Genomic DNA, 13,897 nt, shown 5'->3' on the forward strand with positions numbered 1-13,897 from the left:
GCCAAAGGGGCATCAATGAATTACTGGAGGAAAAGGTCCGAGTACATGTGCCAGTGGGATATTTCAGTATTTTTTATCCACCTCAATAAAATAAGTATCTGTGCGTTTGTCTTCCTGTGTGTCCATCTGATTGCTCTGTCTCTGTCATTTCAAAAGATAGTGCATCACATTTTCAGGTAAAAAATGCATTTCATTTGTCATTCCAACAGGTGGCACATCACAAACCTGAACACTGCTTTTATGGATCTCATTCCAAATGGCATAACAGACATATGCATTGTATTAGTCATTCCAACAGATGGCACATTACAACCAATAACACTGCTTTTACAAATCCCATTCCAAAGGGCACACCACAGACATATGAACTACATTTGTCGTTCTAACAGATGGCGCATCTCAAACATTAACGCTGCTTTTATGAATCCCATTTCAAATGGCATTAAACAGAGACATATGCATTGCAGTTGTCATTCTAACGGGTGGTGCCAAAGAAATATTAATGTTTTTACTAATCTCATACCAAATGGCATATAACATACATATGCATTGTATTAGTCATTTCAACAGATGGCATATCACGGCTCGCTCAACTGCCCGCTTACTCTGATGCCGCACAAGACAACGTAGCCCATCAGAACAACGAAACAAATTGAATTCTTCAATGACTCATTAGCAGCAACTGCAGTGGTGAAGGGTAAGTTTAGAAACACGGTGGCCGTTAAACACGATGATGAAACTGCTGAGTTCATAATGATTTTATTCAAACTAGTTTAATGCAGTCAGATCCCAAAAGTGATATGTTCTTATTTCACAAAAATGGAAACCTTCAAAACACAAATGGAGTGGAGCCAGCATTAGTGACTATAAGGCGATGATATTGCATTTCTATAGAGCTTTTCAAGGCCCTCGAGGTGCTTTACATAGAGAGTGGGGGGCTACTTTGACCACCGCTAATGTGCAGAATCCACCTGGATGAGGAGATGACAGCCAATTTTCACCACACATTAGCTGTTTGGTGGTGAAGTGGTGAGAGAGAGAGACAATTAGAGACAGAGGATCATTAGGGGGCCTCAATGACTAGGCATGGCTAGCCAGGGCATCACTTTGCGCCCAGGGATCTTTTATGACCACAGAATGGCAGTGTCCTTGTCTCATATGAAGGATGGCACCTTGTTTAAAGCACAGAGTCGCCACACACACACACAGACCAGAGGGTAAGCGCCCCCTGCTGGGCTCACCAACACCTTCTTACAGCAGCAACTGAAGCTTTTCCTAGATGGCCTCCCATCCAAGTACTTGCCTGGGGCCTGAATATGCCAAGCTTCAGGTGGGTGACCTCTTGTGAAGTGCAGGTGGTACGTCTTCTTGAGCCTGTATGCTTACCACACGTTAGAAATTAGGTGGTGCAGGGGTGAGAGAGATAGTTAGCTAAGTAGAGACAGGGACTGATTAGAGTGGATGAGAACATCGGGGGACACCCAGCTCTATTCAAAAGATGCCCAGAGATCTTTTATACCCACCGAGAGTCAGGACCTCAGTTTTATTGCACCATATTTACAGCAGAGTGTCCTCAATCACTACACTGGAGAATTGGGCTCCACATTCAGACCTCGGGTAAGCGCCCCCTGCTGGCCTCACCAACACCTCTTCCAGTAGCAACCCAAAGCTTTTCCTATGATGGTCTCCCATTCAAGTCCTGGCCATGGGGCCTGAACAGGCTTAGCTTCCAGTGGATGACCTCTTCTGAAGTGCGGGTGGTATGGCTGCCAATTTAGGACACGGGAGACAACAGAATTGAATAATTCCGGCCCCCTATCCCCTTTAGGATTTATAAACTTTAACAACACAGGCTTGCTCAGTAGTTGCAGGACCAGACGTACTTACTGATTTGAAGCCTTTGATTTTTTGCTAACCCTTGCAGTTGTATCTTCTGACCGCTCCGTCACTACAAACTTGGCATGCTTAACAAGCCACCTTGGCCCCCACCAATAGTTTTATATATTAAGACATTACCTTATCCTTTCCTCCTCCACCGTACGCAGGACTTTATCCCTGTACAGGACGTCCAGCACCTTTTCCCTTTCGAGTTCCTTGAGAAAAGTTAAGTCCAATTTGTCCGCCATCAGTCGTTTCATATCAGTGGGAAAGCAGCAGGATCACAGAGAAATTTCAGAAATCATCGGAAGGTCTCTCAAAAATGGATTTGCCTTGGAGAGCATCATTGCAGCCCGGAAGTTGGTTAAATATCAGAGAAATGAAGGGGTGCCTGCTGGTATCCGCCTCCCTTTATCTATTGTAAATCTTGCAGGATCTGGAAATAATAATAATAATAAAAAAAACAGTAGGAAAACTAAAGTTTTATTTCAAAATTCCAGCAAGTCATGGTGCAGCCTTAAAGCCAAGAGAGCAGCACAGCACACCTGCCCGTCTGCACTATTGATCCTCGTATGGCTTCTTCGTGCTGCACATTTAAGTGGGCAGACCTGCCTCTCTCCAGAGCTTTCCATCGGATTGCATTTGCACTCGGCACACTCTCCTCTTTAATGGCCCAGCAGCACATGCATCCCTTTCAGATCTCTAAATCACACATAATGCAAGTCAACCCACAGACGTCTCTCAGCCTCTGCTAACTGCTCTGCTAGCAATCAAAAAAAAAAAACCCCCGAGAGCTGGCGCATGCAGTCATTATCAAAAATTAGATTGGGACACGTTGGGCACATTAAGAGCACATTAAATCATTTCCCACACATTACATCAGCTGGGTTGGGCAAACTGCATCAGCTTTCTGCTGCAAAGCGATAAGATGAAAATAAAATAAAAATACCTTACACCAGATGCTATCTCTGCCACCCAGCCTGGCACCACACAAGACATCAGAGCAAGCTAAAGAGCTTTAAAGAGTCTTGCTTTGCTTATACTGGCTGGGCAGCAAGAACTTGCATTCAAAAAGCTTTATTTTATATATATATATATATATATATATATATATATATATATATATATATATATATATATATATATATATATATATATATATATATATAAATAATGGTTAGCACAGCCACATAAAAATAAAGATTGAGGTTCAAAACCTGAACTGGGAGCAAATCTCCATGGATTCCTGTTCACCATCCCAAAAATGTTGGTGAGGTTGTATGGAAGACACTTTAACACTTATGGGTGCCACAATGGTGGCAGCTCTTCATAGATGCTCTCTCCAACTAGTTTTTCTATTTATATTATATAGACACACACTGTGTATGTTTATATATATATATATATATATATATATATATATATATATATATATATATATATATATATATATATATATACACACACACACACATATATATATATATATATACATATATATATATATATACACATACACATACACATACACATACACATACACACACATATTACACATTATATACTAGCTGTCCCCATGGCTGCACCCACATAGCAGTGAAACAGGACAGCCTTTATAAACCAAGACGTTGGCACCGTATCTGATTGCTGTCCCCATTTAGGTGAAACAGGACAGCCTGATCTCTCTGGCAATTAGCAGCTACCCTCTAAAACACACAGAGCTCTGATTTCTCTCTCAAGTTAGAAGATTCAGGTTCACTTCCTGGGTCTTCCCTGTGTGGAGTTTGCATGTTCTCCCCATGTCTGCGTAGTACTCCGGTTTCCTCCCACAGTCCAAAGACATGGAGGTTACATGTATTAGTGATTCTAAATTGTCCCTAGTGTGTGTGTGTGCATGCATGCCCTGTGGTGGCTGACACCCTGCCCAGGGTTGGTTTCCTGCCTTGCACCCTGTGTTGGCTGGGATTTGCTCCAGCAGACCCCCATGACCCTGTAGTTAGGATATAGCAGGTTGTATAATGGATATATATATAGATATATATATATATATATATATATATATATATATATATATATATATATATATATATATATATATATATATAGATAGAGAGAGAGAGAGAGAGAGATAGAGAGAGAGAGAGAGAGAGAGATAGATAGATAGATAGATAGATATATATCTCCCCGTGTCTGCGTGGGTTTCCTCCCACAGTCCAAAGACATGATCCTAAATTGTCCCTAATGTGTGCCCTGCCCAGGATTTGTTCCTGCCTTGCGCCCTGTGTTGGCTGGGATTGGCTCCAGCAGACCCCCGTGACCCTGTGTTAGGATAATGTATGGATATTTACAGTGAGCCATCCATATGAAAGTTCCAGAGTGAACCGTTATTTATTTAACACCACAAATGCCAGATTTGTGAAATACCGCTGTGCTTCCAATTTTAAAAAGGTTACTCTTTTACAAAAACACGGGCTAAGTTCTGGTGCGGTTGATCTGGTAGTTACCTACTGGGTAGTCTACAGATTTCTGTTTCGTCTGCACATCAGAGCCAATTTTACACCCATAGAACCCTTCCTGGATTTTTGGGTGGGGGTGTTTCTACAAGGAACCCCACGTCCCAATAATGTGTCATTCACTACCCATCTTTCTTCTTTACTAGATTAAAAGGCAGACATCGCATTTAAATGACTGCACAACGGGTCATGCCAAAGTCGCTTCTAATGAGTGAGACCGCACTGGTGCACTTCAGGCTCAATGGAAATAAAAATGACGTGTCGCTGCTTTTAAAAGAACGAACAGTTAAGTGTAATGCGGGGCTTTTTAGACTGATCGATGGCTGGATGTCTAAACCGCAGCGCGCTTCAAGCAGAAACAAAGGTGCACGGCGCAGATGAGCCACTGGAAACTTCAGTTGCACTCTGAAGCGCGCACGCGCTCACACGTGGATTTGCAGCCGATGCGCGCGCTCTCGCGCCCCTCTCACTTAGTAAACAGGGGCTTAAATAAGGTGATGCGTCGCTGCCTAAGGAGTATCGCTCATTATATAATGATCGCGGCGGACTAAAATTAAGGCGCTCCGTCATCAAGGTGGGTGGTCGTATATACAACGCTGACTGAAGTGCGTCTCTACGTACATCGCCCAAAAAAGAAAATCTTGCATATCCACTTCTGAGCCGCTTGCTGAGCCCCTGAAAGCACAGGACAACTCGACTACAGTGATCTCGGCAATTACACCTTCTTGAGAAGATGCATGTCGTAAAATAATAAAAAAAAAAGTTTCAGTAATCATGGACAATGCAATCTTTCCCGGATTTACTACCCTTTGTGAAATCAAGTAGTGAGTCGTTATTTTTTCGGAAGTGATGTTAATGAAGAAATGGTGTCCCGTAATAAATTTTATTTAGCACAGGCTCATGTATGGTGGGACCTGCTCGCTGTCAACGAGCTAATCTGGCAGAAAGCAGTCCGGGTATCACCACAGCGACCGAGATCCTTCTCGTCGAACCCCCGTCTTCTGAATGAATAGTTTTAGCTGCTGGTACTAAAAATCCCACCTGCGTGTTTTTGCGCAACCGCAAACCCGCTTGTTTTCCAAATACTTTAATACTTCTCGTTATTGTAAATGGAGAACTGTGTGTGTGTGTGTGTGTGTGAGTTAGTCAGTGAGTTCTCGCGACCCGTCAGTGACAGCTGGACTGACTACTGTTGAACCTCGTATATTAAGATTGAGCAAAGAATTTGAAATTTAGCGATGTGTTCAAATAACTACCTAAAAAAATAATAAGTTTTAATCCGTGCTTATAACAAGCGCTCTCAAATTGTTCTTAAGTGGGCATGCAAGATTCATTTTTCCTAGTTGTCGTTACTCGTAAAGATGCTCAGTCAGCGCCTCTTGAAGCGGTTCACTTTAATTCGCCATGAGCGGAGTTACCCCCTTTGAAGATAGAGTGATGTACTTTAATCGACCGGAGTGTGGGGTCCGTTGTGAGGGGTGGGACACCTGGAAGACCCTCGATAAAGGGGCTCCGTCAAAATCCGCACGATCCAGTAGGAAGAACGTCGGACCCTCCTTCATGATCCCTGCGATTGAAGGAAGGAAAAAGAACGAAAAAAAAAAGAGAGACTGGGTGCGCCCCTCCTCTCAAGATCCAGGGCTCCGAGGAACAGCGAAACCCCCAATGTAAAGACACCCTCTCCATACCCCCATATTTGCGCGCCACGGAACCCAGGCGACACAAAAAACCCAGAAACAGGAGACCATAATAATAGTATCATTTTTCAACATCGTCAATAAAGTAAAGCAGATTTCAAAAACTTAAATATACATACCACATATCAAGCGATAGAAGATTCGGTACTAAATACGTCCGTGGAAATCAAAATTCAGCTGCTCTCCTCATACGAATGAAAAATCTTTTTTTTTTCCTTGGAACGTCGAACTCCGTAGAAGCAACGTTAAACGGCGCGTCACGTGACCCCGGCCGACGTGAGAGGCTCACCTGTTGGGCTAGCGGACTGCACATCAAATCACAAGCGCGAAGCGGCGCACCTCGGGGCCCAAAAGCGGACTGCAGGAGGATGCGCGTCACTTCTCTTCCTTCCTGCCAGCCTGATCAAAATCGGAGAACACTCCTCTTCAGCTCTGAAACGGGAGGGATGCATCGGGGCCAGGAGGGGAGGTACTGCGGTTTGCAGTCAGTACACGCACATTACGTAAATGAAGAAATCAGCCGGTCGCAAAGTATTCGGCAGAAAGGAAATCCGTGGCTTCATTTGCACCTTTGATGCAATTAATTCGATTAAATAAAACTCTCTTCACACTTGGAACAGTCGTGTTCTGTTCATGTTCAGTGGTGATCGCGGTTTTAAAGGGGCTTTCCCGTTTGATTAGCTCTCTGCAAGCCCTTCAAAGGATTAATCCTGCCCCTTTTGTCCATCAGGTTGTGTGGCAGGTCCTACTCAGGTAATTAAATCAGGCCAATTAGTAACTGATGTGCAGCAGCCATACTCGGGTATCTCTGGGGCATGGAGCCCCCACCCTGGAACCCCAAGTAGGTGGAACTGACACCAATGGGCTCCAATCGAGTCCACTTCTAGAGCTCTACATGGTTATACGATGGTTAAGACTGAGGTTGTGGCAGGTTTATTGGACTCAAACAATGCCTACTGTCCATTAACTCTTTGAGGGCCGAATATCCATTCATCCATTATCCAACCCGTTATATCCTAACTACAGGGTTACGGGGGCTACTGTAGCCAATCCCAGCCAAAACAGGGCACAAGGCAGGAAACAAACCCCGGGAAGGGTGTCAGCCCAACACAGGGCACGGGCACGCACACACTAGGAACAATTTAGAATCACCAGTGCACCTAACCTGCATGTCTTTGGACTGTGGGAGGAAACCCACGCGGACACGGGGAGAACATGCAAACTCCACGCAGGGAGGACCCGGGAAGTGAACCCCGGTCTCCCAACGGCGAGGCAGCAGCGCTACCCACTGCGCCACTGTGCCACCCTGGGCTGAAATGGTAAACCCAATTCAAATTAGACCTACAATGCAAAGTGCAGGAAGTGAAGGGGTCTCACCATTTTCGGAATCCACCATGCCATTCCCAGAGCAATTTAGAGAGAACAGAGTGAGAAAATCTCAGAAGAGCCATCGTTTCAGAGGTACTAGAACTACATGTGCTGGCCATGTTTGTCAAACGAGAGCGAAACCTCATGCTGGAGACCACAGTTGACAGACTTGAGGGAAGAAAGGAGAGGTTAGAGATTATCTGTGGGACAGCAGTAGCGTGATTTGAGCAGCTTCTTTCCACCACTTATGAGAACCGCCCATACGTTCACAAATGAGCCACTCAAATTACAGTGGCGTGCAAAAGTATTCAACCCCTTTGGAAGTCTTCATAATCTTCAGCGAGACAAAAGATTTGCTCATTCAGTAATTTGAATGTGAACTCTTGTGCTGTAACATTACATTTCCAAAGAAACCATTTTCTGTAGATAATTAACCAAAGACGACAAACTCCAAAGTGAGTGTTTACCGAAGTATTCAAAGACGACACGTTCATCCTTTGCTGCAGTAACAGCCTTCATTCTTTCGGGGTATGTAATTATGTCCCAGTTTTGCACATTGTTCACCATTCTTTTCTAGAGAAACCTCTAGATTGGTGTGATGACTGTTTTCAAAAGAGTGCCGCAGATTCTCCATAGGGTGAAGATCAGGGTTTTTTTGACTTGGCCACCTTTCTGTTGGTGGGCTATCCCAGTGTCGCTTTGGCCTTCTGCTTAGGGTCGCTGTCATGTTGAAAGATGAATCTTCTCCTGGGCCACAATAGGTTCATAGTAGTGTGGAACGAGTTCTCCTGCAGTCCTCTGCGTGGTCTTTGTGTCCAACCATTGCCCCTTCAACTCAGCACATCCTCCATAGCACGACGCTGCCACCGCCATATTTCTCCGTTTTTGAGGCCTGGGCGGTGGTAGTTTTATGCCACACATCCCTCTTTGAAGTTCTCTTTTGGTTTCATCAGACCCTAAAGTCCTCTCCCTCATCTTAGCTGAGGGGTCTTTCTCATGCTTTGTAGCAACTGCCATATGCGCTTTTGTGTGGACGTTCTTAAGGAATGGCTTCTCCTGGAGAGCTCTAGAAATTGTGGACCCCTTGCACCTTCACTCCACATTTGGTCAAAGAGCACTGCGGACCTCTGAAAGCGATGGTTGGATTTTTAGTGGCCTCCCTCACCAGTTGACGTCTCGCTCTGATGTTTGGTTTGGAGGGATGGACTGCTCTGGTCAGAGTCAGGGGGCTGTAATGAACCGTCCACTTTCGGATGATGGCAACGGGACATTCAGCACCTTTGATATTTTTTTGGTAGCCATTTCCTCCATCCATCCTCTTCTGCTTATCCGAGATCGGGTTGCAGGGGCAGCAGCTTGAGCAGAGATCCCCAGACTTCCCTTTCCCCGGCCACTACTTCTAGCCCTTCCGGGGGAATCCCGAGGCGTTCACAGGCCAGCTGGGAGACATAGTCCCTCCAGTGTGCCCTGGGTCTTCCCCGGGTCGTCCTCCTGATCAGATGCCCAAACCACCTCATCTGACTCCTCTCCCAGCCATTTCCCGCCTTGTGCATTTCAGTGAGTTTGTTTCTCACATCAGCAGATGCTCCTTTGTCTTCATTTGTGCAGTGATTGCCCAATAAAGATTACCGCCTTACAAAGGGGGGCTTCAAATTTACAAGGACTGATAAATAGGACCTCATTGTTTAATTCTGTCTGTCAAATGTCACCTGTGTGATTAATTTGTGCAAACGTGGAGCTTCCAAAGCACAGACGTGTAAATGCTTGGGCAAACACGGACTGTGGAGTTTGACTCCTTCAGTTAAATATCAACAGAAAATGGTGGATTTTAGCTTTGGAAACATTTTGTTACAGCAGAAGAGTCACAGACAAGAGCGACCAGGCTGATTCTGGGGCTAAAGGGGATGAATTATGAGGAAAGATTAAAAGAGATGAGCCTTTACAAGTCAAGTCAAGGAGCAGTTAGAGGTAAGAGTGTGTTGCTTCACCCACCACATGATGAAACCTCTCAGGATCCCGGTTTGCAACCCCCCAGGCCGACACGCAGTCCAGTCCCACCCTCCAGAAATGACCCTCTATTTACCGCAGCCAGGGGCGACCCCTTGGCCTGGTCCAGCCACTCGGGTCCCCAACAATGAGGATCTTATGAGCTGGATCACCCTCAGGGAATCACGCCACATGGCCGTAGTGCCGTAACTGACGCTTCCTCACAATGCAGGTCATGTGCCTCATTCGGGACTCCATGAGCAACACAAATGGCGCTGTTCCACTGCATAGTACGGCACGACACGGTTCAGTTCAGCTCACTTTTGGGGGGTTTTCCACTGGGAACAGTACCTGGTCCTTTTTTTAGTACCACCTCAGCCGAGGTTCCAAGCGCGCCGAACCGTTACCAAAACGTGACGTGTAAACTCTGCTGGTCACTGATTGGCCGGAGAAAATCGTCATTACTGCGTCACTGAATTTGCGACACGAGACACAACAGACCCGCTAGATTTTTAGCACAGCCAGCGAAGGTTTGGACGCACCATTTTGTTTTTACCAAAAATGGCTGTTTCGTGGTCTATTGAGGAAGTGCAGGCGTTCCTCGTTGGTAGCCGAGGAGCGGATCCAGCGAGAGCTGGATGGGGCGACGCGGAATGAAAAAGTTTTTCAGGAGGTCGGCGCAACTATAACAACACGTGAATAATCCCGCCCACTTTAAAGCGGTACTAAACTGCAGTCGAAACGCAAACTGAGCCGAACCAAGGTGAGCTGTACTGAACCGTGCTGTTGCGTACTATGCAGTAGAAAAGCGCCAAAAGTCAAACCAACGGGACCCAAAGATTCTCCAAAGAGTTACAAAGGAGTCCAGTCTTTGTCTCAGGTCACTGGATAGCGTCCATGTCATGCAAACATATAGCAAGACAGGAAGCACCAGGACTCTAAAGACTTGGACCTTCTTCCTTTTGCATAGATATCTGGAGCGCCACACACCCCTGTTCAGTACCTCATGACCCCCCATGAGTCTACTGACTACCTAGGAAGAGTCACCAGAGATATGAATGTCACTGCCAAGGTAAGTAAACCTCTCAATGACGAGGTCGACACTCTCTCCGGAGACAGACACACTGCTGATGGCCATGCCCAAGAGGTCATTAAAGGCCTGGCTGTTGGTTTTTATCAGGACCCTCACAAGCCCAGACACTCAGTCTCTTGAGAGCCCTGATCAGAGCCTCCATCGACTCTGCGAAGATCACAGAATCGTCAGCAAAGTCCAAATCTGTGAATCTCTCTTCACCAACAGATGCCCCACGGCCACTGGACCCCATGACCCTGCCCAACACCCAGTCCATACAAGCATTGAACAGAGCAGGAGGAAGAACACACCGCTGAGCCTTTACAGTTTAAGAAAAAAAAGATGAAGAGGAGACCTGATTGAAGTATGCAAAAATTATGAAGGGAAAGTTTGACACTGGCATGATCAGAATCTGTAAGGAAAACCGGATTAAGGTTGAGGGAGGTATACACTGTACGTCTTCTGACAGCATTGAGCACCGGGCAAGAACCAGTCCTGAGTAAAGTCAAAGTTCATCCCAGGACGCACCCATTCCCACGGGGCTAGATTGGTTAACCTAATTTGTATTTGATTTGGCATTTGTGAGAGAGCAGGTAGAGTGAAACGCCATACACAAATGGGAGAACATGCCAACTCCACAATGGCAACAGCATCTTTCGTCTCATTTCATTCCCAAAGCTCCAGAAGGGCCTGACCCCGTCCTAGCAGCACGGGAAAAATAACCATGCAGTGGATCGGGACGGTGACTTTGAAATGAGTTCATCAAGAACACGGGGACACAGTTGGAAACTTGTGAAGGGGAAATTTCACACAAACATTAGGAAGTTTTTCTTTACACAAAAAACGCTAGACACTTGGGATAAGCGACCAAGTAATGTGGTGGAGAGTAAAACTTTTAGGGACTTTCAAAACTTGACTTGATGTTTATTGGAAGAAATAAGTGGATAGGACTGGCGAGCTTTGTGGGGCTGAATGGCCTGTTCTCATCTCGAGTGTTCTAATGTTCAAAAAGAGTACAGCCTGAAAATACTGAATGGATTAATAATTAGGGCGCAGTGGGTAGCGCTGCTGCCTTGCAGTTAGGAGACCCGGGTTCGCTTCCCGGGTCCTCCCTGCATGGAGTTTGCATGTTCTCTCCGTGTCTGCGTGGGTTTACTCCCACAGTCCAAAGACATGCAGGTTAGGTGGATTGGCAATTCTAACTTGTCCCTAGTGTGTGCTTGGGGTGTGTGTGTGCCCTGAGGTGGGCTGGCGCCCTGCCCAGGGATTTGTTTCTGCCTTGCACCCTGTGTTGGCTGGGATTGGCTCGAGCAGATCCCCCGTGACCCTATAGTTCGGACATAGCGGGTTGGCTAATGGATGGATAATTACGTGGAAAATGATTTTGCCCTGAAGAACATTATGATGATTTTCCAGGAGATTGAATAGTCTTCCATGCCACTTCATGTTTTTGAGAGCAACCCCTTCCAGTCCCTGTCCCTCACTTACCTGATAAACAATTCATACAAAAATCTGTTTTTGTAATAATGATTTCCATTGATATAGCACTGTTCTCACAACTCAAAGCACCACAGGGAGTGGGGAGCCACTTCAACCACCACCACCATCACCACGGTGGTGTGCTGGGGAGGCAGCATAAAGAAGATGGACGCCTCACGCCTGGACAAACTGGTGAGGAAGGCAGGCTCTATTGTAGGCATGGAGCTGGACAGTTTGACATCCATGGCAGAGCGATGGGCACTGAGCAGACTCCTGTCAATCATGGAGAATCCACTGAACAGGATCATCTCCAGACAGAGGAGCAGCTTCAGCGACAGACTGCTGTCACCATCCTGCTCCACTGACAGACTGAGGAGACCCCACACTATGCGACTCTTCAATTCCACCCGGGGGGTAAACGTGAACATTCTACAAAGTTATTGTCTGTTATACCTGCATTGTTATCACTCTTTAGTTTAATATTGTTTATCATCAGTATGCTGTTAGAGTATGTGAATTTTCCCTTGGGATTAATAAAGTATCTATCTCGTGTCTTGTTGTGGGTTTCCACTTTGAAAATCGAGAATGCGGTACAAATGCAGCCCGCGATTCAACAAAATTGCTCTGCATACCCGATTGTCTCATCTGACAGTACCTGAAAAGCAGCCACAGGATAGAACAGCCTGAAGTAGTCCAGCGGCTGCTAATCTTTCGAGTCCAACAGCAAGCCGTGCCATCTTGTGAAGTCCAGTAAGCCAGTTTGGCTCCCACGGATCAATGTCTGGGTATTCCTCCCACACAAACCTTGCCATAGGTGCGTTGGCTGCACAAATGCGCTCAGCTGGCAGCCCATCATCTGGGCTGGTGTCTGATCAGCTGATGCCAGCTCCTCACTGTCTTGCTCGATTCTCCTCATCGCGGTCAACAAAATCAGATTCGGAAAAATCAGAGTCCGACTCAGCGATAATGCGCAAAACATCGTCTGCTGAGTATTTTCTTTTCTGCACTCGCTTCACTCCCTCGTGAGATGTCGATGCCATCTTGCCTTTGTTTACATTTCGTAATTCGCGCACACACAAGGATTAGATGCCAAGTCAATGACTCTAACATTCCTCCAAGCAGAGAGGGAATGCCTGTGACGTAACAGTGAATTTTGTCACCATTAACAGCCGATTGTCGCTCTCTACCCTTGGATGTCGACTTTTGTCAGGTAATACACATCACGGTCTGACGCAATATTCGCTCCATAAGACTCACAGACATTTCCACCCTTCTTTTGGGGGGGGAAAAAAGTGCGACTTATGGAGCGAAAAATTCAGTAAATAACGGGTTTAATTAGCAACAAGAACTGGCTTCAAATTAAGAAAGTTAATGAAGTGAAGTTGGTTGGAGTTTGAGGCCCCAACTTAGTTGGTCATCTGTTGGTTCGCTTCTCATCAAATTTACGTTTAGGTGGCGTTTAAGGAAAAAAGAATCAATTCAGCGGTCAGAGTCTCAAGAAAAGTCAATTAAAATAAAGGGAAATAGTTAATTAGCAGCAAAAACTGGTCACTAATTAAGAAAAAGAGAGTCAGAATGAAAACCCACAGTAGCTCTCCAGGACTGGAAATGGAGACCCCTGATCTTCCTGGATGAAGCCATGGCAGCCATTGTGTGCCAGTACACTCACCATACCCAAGCTGTTAGGTGGTGAAGGGGTGAGAGAGAGAGAGAGAGAGAGAGAGAGAGAGAGAGAGAGAGAGACGGCCAGTTAAAGAAAGGGGATGATTAATGGGGAGCCAGAATTCCATAAATGAAGAATGTCATGCAGGAACAAATGCCATCAGGAAGGCTAATGAGTCTCAAATTCCAAAACTGCAAAATTAATAGGAACCAGAAGACATGGGGAAAAAAGAAACAAAACA

General features: G+C 45.7%; 1 protein-coding gene across 3 annotated transcripts in view; it reads right to left on the minus strand.

Annotated features, from left to right (window-relative positions):
- The window catches only part of sytl3 (synaptotagmin-like 3), a 50,430-nt gene extending 43,677 nt beyond the window's left edge, over window positions 1-6,753 (minus strand). The window contains exons 1-2 of one of the 3 annotated variants that reach the window (XM_039738196.1): window positions 6,378-6,748; window positions 2,017-2,314 (exon numbers count right to left, since the gene is read on the minus strand). In XM_039738196.1, the coding sequence (XP_039594130.1) occupies window positions 2,017-2,138 (122 nt within the window). In that variant the 5' untranslated portion in view covers window positions 2,139-2,314; window positions 6,378-6,748. Of the gene's footprint in view, window positions 1-2,016; window positions 2,315-6,207 lie in introns of all 3 variants that reach the window. The other 2 variants (XM_039738195.1, XM_039738198.1) reach the window with 2 other exon arrangements.
- Between the last annotated feature and the right edge of the window lie 7,144 nt (window positions 6,754-13,897).

Source organism: Polypterus senegalus, chromosome 16 (genome assembly GCF_016835505.1).
Source record: "Polypterus senegalus isolate Bchr_013 chromosome 16, ASM1683550v1, whole genome shotgun sequence".
NCBI lineage: Eukaryota > Metazoa > Chordata > Cladistia > Polypteriformes > Polypteridae > Polypterus > Polypterus senegalus.